The sequence below is a fragment of the Gymnoscopelus braueri genome (genome assembly GCF_963280865.1).
Source record: "Gymnoscopelus braueri genome assembly, chromosome: 22".
In the NCBI taxonomy this organism is placed as follows: domain Eukaryota; kingdom Metazoa; phylum Chordata; class Actinopteri; order Myctophiformes; family Myctophidae; genus Gymnoscopelus; species Gymnoscopelus braueri.
Window position 1 is genome coordinate 36,366,112 of NC_137624.1, and position 16,756 is coordinate 36,382,867.

The 16,756-nt window shown below is 40.3% G+C and overlaps 1 protein-coding gene across 3 annotated transcripts; it reads left to right on the forward strand.

Annotated features, from left to right (window-relative positions):
• Positions 1-11,788: 11,788 nt before the first annotated feature.
• Positions 11,789-16,756, forward strand: ptcd2 (pentatricopeptide repeat domain 2). Of its 3 annotated transcripts, XM_080419678.1 has the most exons (8): positions 11,789-11,912; positions 12,209-12,326; positions 12,946-13,024; positions 13,150-13,241; positions 13,751-13,864; positions 13,959-14,033; positions 14,557-14,670; positions 15,253-16,756. In XM_080419678.1, the coding sequence occupies exons 2-8, from the start codon at positions 12,267-12,269 to the stop codon at positions 15,472-15,474; spliced, it is 756 nt and encodes a 251-aa protein (XP_080275804.1). In that variant the 5' UTR covers positions 11,789-11,912; positions 12,209-12,266; the 3' UTR covers positions 15,475-16,756. The 3 variants fall into 3 exon arrangements, with proteins under 3 accessions (XP_080275804.1, XP_080275806.1, XP_080275805.1); XM_080419680.1 differs by lacking the exon at positions 13,751-13,864; XM_080419679.1 differs by lacking the exon at positions 11,789-11,912 and having other exon boundaries at positions 12,252-12,326; positions 12,948-13,024.

The window sequence follows — 16,756 nt, forward strand, 5'->3', positions numbered from 1 at the left end:
ATAAACGTATATGCTTAGAAAATGTATACTATTTCAGAGCAAAGTATACAAATAGATAAACTTGAATGAGGACAGCCTATTCTCTTTAGTTTGGCCTATGAATTAACTATATAATACGATAATAAAGACATCAGAAGAGAATCAAATAAGACCATCTCCTGATGGTGGAATCAGATGTTTTGGATGTAAATGGATTGTATTGGGGGGGGACTAAATGAAAACTAAAACATGATCCTGGCCTCATAATCTTGTATTGCTAACACTGATCTGGTTATACTAGCGCTGGCACACTTAACTTAAGGCCCTAAATCGAGTTACTTCCATCTATTCCCACGTAGACTGGACATGGACTCTATGGAATGAATATCAAAATGTTTGTTAGTGTGTAAACAACAATGAATCTGAACTCCAAAACTAAAACATTTAATAATAAACACCGTAAATATGTTTGGATGATCCTTAATATTCACACCAAAGGATCACAACTAACCTGTTTATCTGTTATTGCCTTAGAGTCTAAATGAATGTAAAAAGAATTGATGCACTTAATCTAGCAGGCAGTATAGCAGTCACGTACGTACGCTTAGACCTAATTAGAACGTAATAAACAAAGCACCGTGTAAGAGATGCCATGCTTAATATTATGAATGCCAGCGGGATGTACACGTATGGTTGAGCGGTGGGAAATTCAATTAAATCGATGGGATACTTTAACTTATTATCATGAAACATTATGGCCGTCTGACTTCATATTATGTGCAAGGCAATGTGCTTTCTAATGGGAAACAGTTTTTATTTATTTGTGTGTGTGTGTGTGTATGCGTGTGGGTGTGTGTGTGTGTGTGTGTGCGCGTGTGTGTGTGTGTGTGTGTGTGTGCGAGTTATGTTGTTTCTGGTCTTTTTTTATAGTGTATGACTGTTGATTAATATGTTAATTTATTATGCTCCGCTACCGAGATAGCTTGTAGCTATGAGGGTAGGATTTTGCCTGTATCACATCTGTGAAATGTATTTATTATTTCCAAAGGTTAGGCTTGATTTAAAACAAACTTATACTGTAGAAGATAACTTTCTAGTTTTGTTTTAATTTGTTGCTTCAGAGTTGTTTCAGAACTCGCAATTACACAGGAAAGGAAATGTTAATTTATCTCTGAAAGTGTACAAATGGATCCTTACAGGTTTATTTGTATTTAATGTAATTCTTTAGAGTTACCAATTACTTGCTTAGTTGCCCCCCAATTCTCAAATGTTGTATTTATTTATGCTTTTTTAAAATTCATTCTTTGTTCGAATACATTTTTCTCTAAATTCTTTCAGAAATTAGAAAAAAAGATCGGACAGTTTTTTTTTCTTCTAATGTTTGAAAGAATTTAGAGAATTATTTTTTGGGGAAAATCTCTCAAATTATTACATTTTATTTTTAAAATATTGGTCGCGTGACCCGAAACTGGGTCCCGACCCATTGTTTGGGAACCACCACTGCTCAACATGCCCTGTGCTGACTGGCATGCACTGCCCCATGCAGCCTGTAGGAGTCTTTGGTGCAGTGACAGTGATGGCCGCTCCTCGCCTGGCTTCCCTCCCACGAACAACAGGCTCATTTTTTACACTTTCAGAGTTAAATGAACACTCCTTTTCAACTGTGTAGCCATGTGCCAGATCTGATCTTTTTAACGCCATGTTTTTTGTGTATAATTGCTGAGCTATGAGGCCACTAGCATTTTCCCAAGCAGAATATTTTACTATGGCTTCTTGTTTTCTAAAGCACTGTACTATAATTATAAATAGCTTTGTGGCAGGGTGAATGGTTGGAAGAAATGCGCATGAGCAATGTGATGCTGGATTGCTTCTTCTCTCTTCTCTTCTCTTCTCTTCTTTTCTTTTTTTTTAAAGGAAATCAAATTTGCTCAGAATTACCATGTGGACTCCACAATTATAGGCTTGAGAAACTATATTAAGCATTGACTAAGTAACTTGACTAAGTATAGCATTTCAGCAACCACGAGCTGTACTGCAGCATTGTGTGCTAATTCCAGCTATTGTTGTCCATGGCATTGTATTAGTTAAAAGTACAAGCAGTCTGCTAGTAACATCGTCCATTTTATTCTGTCTCTCCCTTAACATTCTTATATATCTGGAAAGCTTGAGTTATACTTTTTCATGCGATGGTGCCGTGTGCCAAAAATAGATGATCTACAAGCTCACAATGCGCTGCGGTACAATGCGTGGTGATCTTGCAGATCGTCTATTTTCGCCATGCAGAAACGATTGTGCGATGGAGAGTAAATTAAGCATTCAGAAAACCAGTAGAACAGAAGAAGCAGACTGACTGACTGACTGCTTTGTATTGAAGAGAGAATACACTTTAAAACCTACGTGACGCAAACGGGTGACAACGCAGAGAGCCCACAGATCAACTTTAGCAGGCCAGCCACTTTGCAGCGCCTTCAGCCAAACTGACAAACGCAAGCAGTTAACACAAAGTTGTTGCAGGTTCTGGTACTATGCACTGGTCAGTTTACTCGTGGAACTGGCCATGTATTTCATTTATCTATATCAGGTTTCTGCCTTCTGTTGAGAAGGAGTTCTGAGCAAAAATATCACCTACTGACTGACATGGAATTATCCTCTGGAGCAGAAATAGGATCAAGGGATTCCAGCCACGCTTGCAGTATCAAGGACCAATAACAGTTGTTCTCAGCACTGCCAGTTTGGTTGGAAAGCCTTGATCAGGTTTTTGCCATATACCATTTTTTCCTGCGATAGAATCTCTATAGCATGTACGTCAAAATCAATAACACACCTACAAGCTGTCTCTCTCTTTCTCCCTTTTCTATCTCAACAATCTGTCTATATAAATCTTTATTAATCACTCTTTATCTCTTTCTCTTGGGCGATTGTTAATCATGGTTGTCTGCAGCTGTGTGTGGTATACTGTATATTTGTCTTGTGGTCTTGCATCCTCCCTTCCCTTTCCCAAACTCATATCTAACCTCTCTAGCGATTAGTTTCCAAGTGAAAATATGACTTAGTGCTTTTCTGATGTTGTGTGCAAAACCTCATCTACCCTTAATGGGAAATTTGATGTAAAGTGACCCCCTACTAAAAAAAAATGAATAAACCTTCAAAACCAACCACAATAAAAATCTGATATGGAATATTATTTTGTGTCTTTGCTTTTGTTTTTCCCTCAAACTAGAACTCTAGAATATTAGCAATGTTCAGTCATCAGTCACCAAAAATCGCTCGTCTACAAGCTGGCTATTTTTACCAAATTATATTAACCAGGTATAACAGCTGGCTAACGTACAAGTTCATGAAAACTGCATTGTTTGCTATAATATACAGAGTGCTAGTTGTAATTTATTGTTAACTTTTCCATGTTTATTAGGAAAAGGATAGTAGGTGTTAAGCGCCATTCACACTGAGCACTAACTATAAATATGACAAGATAACTATTCACCTGTTTCCTAGGCTGTGTTTTCCACTTCCTGTCGATTTGATCCAATGAAATCCAATGAAACTGGTCAGATGACCAATGATATCCAATGAAATCGACAGGAAGTGGAAAACACACAGCCTAGGAAACAGGTGAATAGAGAGTATGCACATGCGTCACTTTTCCACCGGGACACGCCCGGCTCATCTAGACCGAGTGGCAAAACATTGAGCAGCATGGAGCGTTGGAGTTTGGAAGGGCTCGTTGGAAATCACTCAACAGTCCTGCGTACCACCTGTTTCACGAGCACTTCCAAACTCCAACACTTAGAAAAATGATCACCTGCACGGAATTTATTGACAGAAAGTAGCTCATAACATGTCTATGGTGGATTTTTATGAAACAAAAACTTTGCAGATAGAAAGAGGATAATTCAAGCTTTCCGTACAGCTATATATTTATATATTTCGGCTATATTTCGGTTATTTGAAAATAACAGATCTACAAGCTCGGCTTTTTTCAAAAGATTTTTATACATTTTGAAAACCTGAAATGGGACATTCTGCATAATGAGTACTTTTACTTTTGGTACTTTAAGTACATTTTGATACCAATACTTTTGTTCTTTTACTCAAGTACATTTTTAATTCCAGACTTTTACTTGTAACAGAGTATTTCTATATTAGTGTATTGATACTTTTACTTAAGTAAAGAATTTGAGTACTTTTTCCACCTCTGGTTTTTAAGTCATGGCTGCCAGCTCCCACCTGATGTTGTGAGGGAGTTCTGACTGCTCCACACCGTACTGAATAACTGCTAGCTTGCATAGTGTCTTCAGTGTTGGACTGAAATCTAAGATGTACAGATCATTAGATGTGGCGTTATGGTCTCTTTGCGTCTCTTTGCGTCCTCCAAAGAAGATGATACGATCTCCCACCGTGCAACAGCACATAGAACTCTGAGAAGGGCCGTTTCCCTTGAGCTCAACCTTCTTCCAGGAGAAGGTCACTGGGTTGAATTTCCACAGATCATTTAACCCCCCCATTTGGCCCCAGTTGCCACCATATATGTACAGCTCTCCATTGTAGGCAAAGGCTGAAGGACAAAGGCGTTTTTGGGGGAGAGGCGGTGCAGAAGGTGTGCTCAGCCAGCTGTTGGTCTCTGTGTCAAACACTCTGACGCTGGTGTAGTAGAAACCATAACCATCATAGACCCCAAATACAAACATCTTTGTCCCGATGATGGTGGCAAAGTGTTCTGGTGGAACATCTGGTGGCATGCCTCTGGCGTTAATTGAAGACCAGACCATCGTGGTGGTGTCCAACTTATAGATGTCATACAGGTGTCCTCCAGTTTGGGTGAATCCTCCACGGACATACATGACCTTCTCCAAGACACAGGCTGAGTGGCAGCTCCTCGCCTCTGGAACAGTTCCAGAAACCCTGGGCTTCAACCATCTATGAGTGTCGACATCAAATGCATAAAGCACGTTGCAGTAAGGAGTCCCTCCCCACATGTAGATGATATCTTCTATGAGTACAGCTGTGTGGTCCCGGCGGCAGGAGGGAACCTCAAGGGGAAGCTCTCCTCTTCTAGCTGTCACTGGAGGCAACTTCATCCAGAGTAAAGATGTTGTGTTGAAGATGTGCACTTCAATCTGATCACTGTTTTTCTCATTCCCTACAAAGCGGTACACCTTGTGACTTACTGTGACAGCAGCAATATGGTGGTATTCCTTTGGTCCTCCAGCAATATAGTATTCCTTTGGTCCTCCTCTCAGATGTACTGTCCAACGCAACATTACACACACCAGCACCACCGTCAAACAGTGTCACCAACTGTAATTACCCAGGGAATTGGATATAAGATATAAGCCGTCTCGCTAAAAGTTGCTGAATGATGTTTTGTTAATCGGTCAACTTCATTTTATAGGACAATACACTGTGACAGTATGATGTCATTGCATTGTGATGTCATTTGTCGCCCGGGGTGCAGTTGTTTGCATGAATCGAGATCCGCGGCTGGCAAGAGCCAAACAAGTAGCTTATGTGGTACCGACACTTCAGGGGCCTTCAGATGGCACTATGCCCAGCCCCATAACGGTCAAGCCGGGCCCAGTTCTGCAGCTCAAGGGCCTTCAGATGAGGCTATAGGTCCCTTAACAGTCAAGCAGGGCCCAGCTCGGCAGCTCAGGGGACTTCGGCGGGTCTAACGGAGGAAGAAATATTGGACCTGGTGATGGCGGCCCTTGATCATGATAGCTCGGGAGACTTGTTTAATACAATCAGATACCATACATCTGTTTGGATGTATGGGCTGTCAAGGCCAGAAAGTAGTTTTTTGCCACTCAGTAGGCGGTCCCGCATAACTTCCGGGTACGATGATGTCACGCGCATAGCCTCTATATCGTTCACCATTGTATAATATTCTTTTATATAGTTGGTGTGAATTCTGCCATCCACTTGACTTAGGACAATTTTTAAAACAATACTTTTATAGCTAGTTATAGTGCTCAGTGTGAATGGCCCTTTACTGTCAGGGAAGGTATCTTAAAACGCACAAAACTTTGTCATGGCTATGATAAGGAATGCTCCCTTAGATTTCATCCAACTCAGTCAAACAGGACATATTTAGAGCTGTCATGGCATACACATGATAATGTCAAGCAACAGTTAGGCTATGTCTAATTTATGCTCTTGTCATACGATGGTGTATACGGTTAATTGGGCTTAACTGTATGGTTAACGATATAAAACTGGTCCAGTTGTGCCAAATTAAGACTGTTTTAATAATTATAAAGTTATATCACCTCTCACAACAACGATAACTGTTGTCCCTGGGACACTGAAAGAGATTCTTTAGTCAGATTTACTTTATTTAGACGGGAAACAGGGACAAGAGACCAAGGAAGAGGAAGAATATTCCTGAAAGACATAACACAGATCTCCAGCCAGAAACAAACCAGGGACGTTACAAGGCATTTATCTGGCCAGCTCCCGAGCCCTGAGAACAGCATTTCATTTTGTATAAAGACAAAACTGGACAATTAGAAAAGACATGGACAGTATATTGTTGAAAGACGTATGTAACTATATCACATATTATTATTTTCAGTTGGGACATTTATTAATGATGATGATGTACCCCAAGCAATGCCTAACACCCCGTCCACACAGAGATACATGAAAGAGGATGCAGATAAAACCTGCAGGTTGTTTGTCATGGGATGTCTGGGCCCTTTGAAAACTTCACACAATGTAATGGTATGTCATGTATAAACGTGGCAATAAAAGAAAGAAAGAAAGATAAAACAAAAGTAACATTTCAAAAACTCTTATCTGATGGACCATGAGGAAAGCTCAGCTAAATGGGTCGAGCTTGTGTTGCTATGGTAACAGAGGAGACCCTCCCTACATCCATCCATCATTCCATGTGCTCCTGGACAGCACAGTACCTCTAACTCATAGCATAGTGAAGGCTTACATCAGTGATTCATTCTCAACCTTTTGAATTTCAAGGACCCACTGTGCGATATGCAGTAGGCCCGTGGTTCCCAAACTGGGGGTCGGGACCCCAATTACTTGGGGGGGAGGTCCCCAGATGATTAGCTTAATGTAACTATGCAACGTTGTTTTCTCACTCAACAGTAAACAAACCAACATAAAGTGTAAGTGTATATACAGGGTATCTGCACATTTCTCATAAAGTCTAAACCACTGTTTGGGAAACAGTGGTATAGATTACATCATCTTTCTGCAGTGCAATATGTTATATAAATGACAAAGACTTCACTTGTAAGGAGGGGACAATGGAAAATACACATACTGTACATGAAGAAACACACACACACACACACACACGCACGCACGCACACACACACACACACACACACACACACACACACACACACACACACACACACACACACACACACACACACACACACACACACACACACACACACACACACACACACACACAGAGAGAGAGAGAGAGAGAGAGAGAGAGAGAGAGAGAGAGAGAGAGAGAGAGAGAGAGAGAGAGAGAGAGAGAGAGAGAGAACAGACTGCACAGTCACAGCTGTGGAAGACAGCTGAGGAATACATTAATACATGACTCAGTATAGATCGCCCAGTCAGCATGTTGTGTATGGAGTAAAAACACATTCTGGTAACAAGATAAACTGACATCTGATTTCAAAATGGCAAACAGGAGATAATGAACAAACAGTAAAAATAAATATGATGTACCCTGAAACGAATAGTTCATATAGGCTAGGAGAAGGGACATTCTGTATGAGATAGCCTCTGTAGAAATAGTTTCAAATATATTATTGTCTCCGCCGTAGGTGGAGAGTATGTTTTCGCTTCGTCCCGCCGTGTGTGAGCAAACATTGTTAGCCAAGCTAACATTGGTCAAGCTCCACGTGACACGTGTCAATATGTTGACACCAATGCCTTTGATTGGCTAGAGGGACGCATGACGAAATAAAATCCTATAAATAGGTGTGTCACTTCAAAAAGTTGTTTACATTTCTTGAAGTGAGGTAAGACAGGATCAATCAGTCTTGATTGGAACAGTACCTTCCAGTCCAAATCACCCGTCCGTGCGTGTGTGTGTCCCTCTGAGAACACCTAACATTGGTCAAGCAAAGGCGCAGAAGGCCAAAGCTAAGAAAGCATACTCATCTACAACAGTAACACAGAACAAGGCCGAAGTCTTAATACTGTAACAATTGGCCACCTTGATCAAATACATTATGTAGCACTAGAGAAAACTGACATAGATCAAACACACCAATCAACTGCTGAAACTGTTCAAGACAATGAAGATGAAGAAGACAGACAAGCATTTGAACAAACCAGTCAATTACGACGACTCCCATATGACACATTGCTTCAAGAAGAACATTTTTTAGATGCAGACACTACATATTCAGTCGCCCCTGCAGAACACCAAAAACCACGCGCATTCTACCAAGACGACCCGTTCTACCAAGACGACCTGTGCTATTAAAATAGCACGGGTCTGCTGGCGGAGACTTGTGCTCCGAGGAGCACATTTTCTAGTTAATAATATTTTTTTCTTGCAACTATCTTTACACTGTGTTTAAAATGAAATATTTTAGTCAATAACAGTGCTCTCCTTTCAGTAGTGTAATTTACTGCTAGGCAAAAGTTGCTATATTCTACCAACTTGAGGAACCTGTCCCTAGCTGCTTCTTCGTTTCTTTAAGCTTACAATGACAAAACAACAAACAGTTCAAACTACAACATCTGTGATGTTTTCTTGGGTGAAATTCCTAAAAGCTAGCCAAACTTGCCAGACAGGCTTTTACATATAGGACAGGCCTTTTAATATAGATAAGTAAATAGAGTGCAAGGCAACCAGGATACACAACATGATATCTAAATGGCTTGATGGCAGATCAGGTCATCATAGGTGGGCTGGGCACTAGGGACATCTGGGCAGACTGGGCACCTCGATGTAAAATTGGCTATTTTGTCCAAAATATAACAATTTTCTCTAACAAACATAAAAGTATTCTATGATGACAAACACAATCATGCTCATACAATTCAAAAAGCACATTTGCATACATTTCGGCAATTTGCAAATAGATGATCTACAAGCTCACAATGCACGCATTGTGAGCATGTAGATCAGCTATTTTCAAAAGATTTTTATACATTTTATACATTTGAAAACTTGTGAAATGGGACATTCTGCATAATGAGTACTTTTACTTTTGTACTTTAAGGATATTTAGAATTTTTGATACCAATACTTTTGTACTTTTACTCAAGTCAAGTTTTCATTCCGGACTTTTAGTTGTAACAGAGTATTTCTAAATTGCAGTATTGATACTTTTACTTAAGTAAAACATTTTAGTACTTCTTCCACCACTGTGACAAACACAATCATGCTCATACACTTGCTGCTGCCTGATGTATAATTCAAAAAACACATTTGCACCGCCTGCTGGTTAAAAGTGGGAATTACATGTCTGGTGGGTGGGTGCGTCGGTTTAAAAAAAATCATGCGCTCTAGGGCGCTGCCATATTGGAATAAACCAATAATGTACAGCTTATTACATGATCAAAACAGCATTTCTACCTTTCATCTTATTAATTTTTTTAATGTGTGCCATAAAAGCAAATTCTGTATTTGATTTCCATGCATATATTTAGTGTCTATTTACAGATCTCTAACACAGTATGCTTAACAGATACAACAGTATCCCCTTGTTTTCATTGTGATGGTTCAGTCGTGCACAATGGCGTTGGGAAGAGTGGGCAGATATGCCCTAAGATCCTTCATACATCATCATTCTAAAGGTCTTTTCCGTGGATCTGTACAGCCAAGCTGGCTGGAACGTTGTACGGGAGGTATGTATATATAGTAGCCTTCTTGGATCAAGAGACTTTAAACAGCTTTGGGCTGCCTACCGTCCATAGCCATGATACTAGTGTCATGGTCATGGATGAACTTCAACCTGGTGTTTGCACTTTCTCCCTTTATAGCCCGTGGTACATCTACATAAACGTTCAGATTTCACATATAAAGCGCTTACCCCATGGCCACGGATTTTCTCCGTATTTTCACCATGCTTTCAACTACGTGACCCTATCGGTTGGGAGGTGTATTGCACTCTGATACGTTATAACTCTAGGAGAAAATGGCCACCGATCAGATTAAAATGCTTTTTATTGAACAATACGGAAGATACGGGTACTTCTGAGGGTCCGTATATAATTGTAACATGGGGTCAGCACTTTCTATTTTTTAATTTGAACGTTTATGTAGATGTAAATGGTGAAAGTGCAGGTTGAAGTTCATCCACGACGTGTGATCCGTGTCTAGGGCTGCCATAGCCCTGAAACATGACTGTCATACCATGACAGTCATGGTGCCGAGTCCCCCTGGTCTAAAGTTGTGTTCGATTTTTTCACATTGCCATCTCTCACATAAACATAAACGTTCAGATTTCAAATATAAAGTGCTTACCACCGAGCCACGGATGTTACAAGGCGATGCGGACCGCGATGAGTACCCGTATCTCCCGTATTGTTCAATAAAAAGCATTTTAATCCCATCGCCGGCCATTTTCTTTTTTTTGTTTTTTTTTGTTTTGTAATGTATCAGAGTGCAATACACCTCCCAACCATTAGTGTCGCATGGTTGAAAGTATCTGAGACAATTTGAAGAAAATGGTCGGCGATGGGATTAAAATGCTTTTTATTGAACAATACGGGAGATACGGGTACTCATCGCGGTCCGCATCGCCTTGTAACATCCGTGGCTCGGTGGTAAGCACTTTATATTTGAAATCTGAACGTTTATGTTTATGTGAGAGATGGCAATGTGAAAAAATCGAACACAACTTTAGACCTGGGGGACTCGGCACCATGACGCTTGTATACAAGCGTCATGTGAACCATGGCTAGGGCTGCCAGTGCCTAGACTCTGGAACAGCCTCCCATTGGACCTCAGGTTTGCTAGCTCCAAAACCATTTTTCAATCTAAATTAAAAACCAAATGTTTTAATATATATTTTTAAGCCTTTTTAACCCCCTAACAGCAGAAATGAATGCATATATTCTCACTGATTCTTATTGTTATTGTGTGTTGTTTTTGTTGCTGTAATTGTTTATGATTCACTGTTTGATTTTAAGTTGTTAAGCACTATGTAACTTCGTTTAAAAAGGTGCTATATAAATAAAGTTCATTGTTATTACTATTAATAATATGAAAATAGCTGATCTACAAGATCACTAAATGTAATGCCTACAATTCCAATTGCTTTTCAGGTGGTGGCGGGGTCTCCAGTTCAAATATGATTATTTTGGCTGGTCACCAGTTCAAATATGATTATTTTGGGGGGTCTCTAGTTCAAATATGATTATTTTGGGGGGTCTCTAGTTCAAATATGATTATTTTGAGGGGTCACGACCTGAAAAGGTTGAGAACCACTGGGCCACAGTACCACTACCAGACTTAAACACAAGTAGTATCCAAGCTTTCTGCATTTTTCACTCATCATAGCACAGCTATTGTATTTATGCATACAGCGTATCATTAACTACTGTAGGCTAACCATAACTTTTCCCCAGCCAAAAGGCATCTCTTGTCAGAAGATGTCGTCAAACTACAAGACTTTCAACAAAGGAAACTTGCTGTTGCTCATCTTGTCACTGGATCAAAAGGTACAGTAACTATATAAAGATGGTTGACTCGTTGCAACCCAGCAACTTTTGGACGCAATTAAAATGTGTCTATATTAAGTTATAAAATGTATAAGAACTGTAAGTAGAAAGGCTGACATGTTACCTTTGTTTACAGGCAACTATTTTGAGCTATTCAACCAGAAACTACAGAAAAATGAGCTGATTCTGAAAGATGAGCTGAAGCTGCTCCTTCACTTGTGTCAGTCTGCAGAGGACGTTGTGACAGCAAGAGACGCCATCTATAGGTAGGTATGCATACAACACTGCAAACTGATGGAGAGAGAGACTGCCAGTACTGCTAACAGGTTGATAATAATCAGGGATCGATTTGTAAGAAAATTAAACCCTGCTAGCCATAAAATGATTGACCAGAGGGGGGATCAAAAGCAGAGGCATGGATCCCGCCATACTATAGTAAGCCTTGCCGAGATTCAGATTTCTTGACTTTGTGAAATGAGGATGGAGGCACTTTAAGACTATGCCTCTCTGTGGATCTTTTGTTGCTATGGGGCAAACATTTCCTGTATGTTCCCTTCACCAGGTATCATGAAGAGAACCGGAACCTGGCATTTGGAGAATTTAAGTTTGGTCCACTTTTTATGAGACTGTGTTATGAGCTGGGAGTTGAGGAGATGGCAGCCGCAACACTTACTGATCAGGTACATCGCAACTTTAACCACATGAAGCCTAGCATCCCTATTGTGGGTGCAAACGTTCAGAGACATTTTCAGATCGACAGGTCTGCTACGTTTTGTTTTTTTAGTAGTCTAATCTTTCTAATCTTATTTAGATGTTTGGTATTGCATCAAAGTCAAAATGCAATTTAGCCTATGCTGGTGCTGTCTCTTGTTACAACCCAACAGTAGAACCTGGGTTTAAATCCCATGATAGGACATGAAAGTTATGGATTGCGGCTTTAATGTACAGTAAAATCCATTGTAGGGGCCCATTTGTTTACATAGTACACACTGAGGTGAGCGCGCCTCCCACACACAGACACACAGTATTACCACTTTCCTCAGGGTCACAAATGACTTGCTAATGTTTGCTGATGCTGGATAATGCCAACATTTTATTGCTGTTTTCTAACCTTTGTTTATGTCCTGTCCTGATTTGTAATTATTTTGGTTTTAGCTTCCCTGTATACTGTATTTTTATGACTTGTGTTTTATTAAGTCTGCTTATTCTCTTTCAATGTATCGTTGAACCACTGTGTAACATTTGTTAAGATAACTGCTATACAAATACATTTGTATTATTATATATGATTAATTACAGAGTATGAAAGGATTCTTCAACGACCCAACCTCCTTCAACATTGCCATAGACATGTTATTCACAAAAGAATGTTACGAGAGTAAGTGAGAGGCTAACGGTCACTGAACAAACAGTGCATAATAGAAATAGTGCTTCATTACTTCAGTATTTATACTTCATGTGATTCTATGTGCTGTATAATACAGAGAACACTATTCATTGCAGGGGCACTTGATGTCGTAAAAGAGATGAAGAACCAAGGTGTGTTATTCAACAAGGACACGTACATGTTGGCCTGCGCCACCTGCTATAAACTGGTAAATCAAGTAATGTCAATTGTTTTGTTTTTTTTCTGAAATGGTAACATCTACTTCTGGGATCCTTTTAATAAACATACTTCACAGGTAGGCTGAGATTCTTTTTAACCCATTAAGACCTGAGGCCGATTCTACGAATGCCTTCTAAATCCTAACAGTTTTCTGAAAAAACTATGAAGCTTATATATCGTTGCTGTCGGGCATACTACAGCATCACACAAAATAATTAAAAGTAGCAGATCTACAAGCTCGAAACGCGGCTCGAAACGCGGCGTGAAGCGACGCGTTTGTGAGTTTGTACAGTAGGTTGGCTATTATCGCCGATAAACACCGTTGTGCGACAAAGTATGATATTATGGATTATGGATTTGTTCCAACTATGTGTGGCATAATAACTAGACACCGCCTCACCATGTCCTATCTGGGAACAGCCAGTGAAAGAATTATATTTAAGTATTATCTTTTGTTTCAGTCCATTGATTGATGAGTTGATTTCCATTTTTTCTCAGAACTCTCCAGAAACCTATAGAATTTGCTCTACTCTACTAGAGGAGGGACAATCCAAAGGGTTCTTTATCCCCAGACATGCCTACTCTTTTTCCGTGGCATTAGCACTTAGACAGGTGGGTCCATCCTCTTTCATGGTGTTCATATATATATGAAGATATATAAAATACTAAAATGCCCCCCCCCCCTTTGTTTTTCTTTCTTCCCCAGAATGATGTTGAACAGGCACGATCACTATATTCACAGATAATAAGTACAGAGGGCAAAGTATGTCAAAATCTGAAGGTAAGGGTGCATCATGGTATGGTAATATTAGTTGATTTTTGCCGGACCCAGGGGGTCTGGTTGCCGGACCCAGGGGGTATGGCTTACATGAGGCTTTGTACAGTACCTGTTTTCTCCATACATGGGCATGGTCACTTTGTCCTTAGGCCCCAGCCATAAAAGTCTGTCCCCCTTTCGTCCATACATGGGCATGTTTTGTACCTGTTTTCTCCATACATGGGCAAAAAACAGGTTTTGGTCACTTTGTCCTTAGGCCCCAGCCATAAAAGTCTGTCCCCCTTTCGTCCATACATGGGCATGTTTTGTACCTGTTTTCTCCATACATGGGCAAAAAACAGGTTTTGGTCACTTTGTCCTTAGGCCCCAGCCATAAAAGTCTGTCCCCCTTTCGTCCATACATGGGCATAGACACAGGCTGACACGTCATGTGAAGTCTGGGTCTGGCAGAACCAGGTCTCCTGGTCTTGTTAATCAACATTAGTTGATAGCTCCTTTTTGTTTGTTTTTGTTTGTTTTTGAATAGGTGGTGATTTCAGCAATGTCGGGTGCAGTGAGAGACGGTGTTTCTGTCTTGCATGCAGCCTTATCGCCCAAAAGTCCAGCTTTTGTGAAGAAGCTTGAATTCTCTCAGGAAGTTGTAAGTGAAACTTGGTAGAGGTTTGGTAGAAGTTTAGGTTGTGTAGTTAGTTGCCTTGCCATGATATACAACTCAAAATGTCGGCGCGTTATCTTCAATAGTTGCTCTGTTGCTTTAGAAATAGATCATCCAAAAATATTCTCAAATATTCTCCCCATTGACTTACATTGCGTGGTGAAACAGCTCTCAAAGTCACTCTTTTAGAATTGGCACATAAACAAACGGAAAAAAAGTGGACTCTGACAATGTACAGTATAACATTAAGAATCCCAATAGTAAAATCAACAAGTTGATCGACAAGGTAACACAACCCAAAACTCTACCGAAAGGTCATTGATCTTTAACCAATAATAATGATTATGGTAATAATAATAATATTCATTACTTTTTTTTCTAAAATGTCTCCAACTATGATGCCCAAAACTGATTAAGATGCAACTTTAAGTTGCCCATGCAAGCACTGGTATTCCAAAACCCATGGCACCCAAAAGTCACATTTAACCGTGAATTTTACCTAGAATGGCCAGGGTGGGCGAGAAGAATGTCTGTCTGGCTAATTGATGACTTCTGTCTTCCATCCAGGTGGATCTGCTGCGTTTGCGCAGTGAGCACGGACCGTACATGGAAAGAGTGGCGCAGATCGTGTCCCAGCTCGAGCAGGCTGGTCAGGTGACCGGGAAAAGTCTGGATTATATGCTGTGCCACACACCCACCACGAAGAGGAAGCCACAACCAGTAATGGAGGAGAGGAGGATCAGCCGAAGGACTCTGACGCCATTACGATCCAGTCTTCTGTCTGAGTGAAGTGGGGCTGCTTGCTGGGTCTTTGCAAAAACATTTCCGATCTACAAGCTCACAACGTGTCGCAGTGCGATCGACAAGTGAGCTTGTACATCGGCTATTTTCCCCCGTGTAAGACGCCATCACGCGACGGAGGCTTGACTCTAACAATTAGAACCATGGAGTCCCCTGGCATACACAGGACTGAAAAGAGTTGATTATTGAGATGTAGCAGTACCGTAATTGACTTTTTTCCAACTCTATCTACCTCTCTAGGCAGAAATTCCCCATCTACTTTCTTTCTGGCCTCACACATTAAGTTTGCACAATCTCTCTCAAGGTATTATCGGCTGTGCTGCTAAATGTACGATTGTACAAAGGCAGAAACCTTAAAAATAATTTAGTCCAGGGGCCAACACTGATATTTTCACAAATTGGTACCACCTGAGGTGGCCGTAAAGTTTTTGTATTTTTGTATTCCTACATGTCTCTAGTTTATATTTTGGTATGATACATCTTCCAATTCAGTAGCTTAATGGCAGTTATCACTACCTACCGGCTAATGTATCCGGTAGGAGACACAAAGTAGAATCTTTGTGTCTCCTACCGGTAATACACCCGGGCATCAAATTATTGCGACAAAAAACAAAATATATCCATGTATTCAAGGCTTCATGGGGTGTGCAATTGATAACTTCTCAGATTTTTGGTGTTTGCAAAAAGACTGCTTTCCATAAGCTTGTAAAAGTTGACCCTCCTTCGGTCTAGGGTGGTCATAGCTGAATGGGTAGAGAGTCCCCCTGGGAAACTTAACGGAGGAGTTCACCCAAAAAATGATTTATTTTCTATCAATTGCACACCCCATGAAGCCTTGAATACATGGATATATTTTGGTTTTTGTCGCAATAATTTGATTCCCGGGTGTATTTCCGGTAGGAGACACAAAGATTCTACTTTGTGTCTCCTACCGGATACATTAGCCGGTTTAGAGTGATTACTGTCATTAAGCTACTGAATTGGAAGATGTATCATACCAAAATATAAACTAGAGACATGTAGGAATACAAAAATACCAAAAATGTACGGCCACCTTAGGTGGTACCAAAATCTGGCTTGGCCCCTGGACTAATTACACCTTTTCTCAGATTTGGAAATGCACCTATTTACTGTATAAGTGGTCAGCAGGTGCTGGCATCCACTCTGCACAAAACTCTGCAAGATGATACACTAATGGCAGCAAGTGATTGGGGGAAAATGTGTTAGATTGTAAATAAATGAATAAACTTGTATAATATATTTAATAATA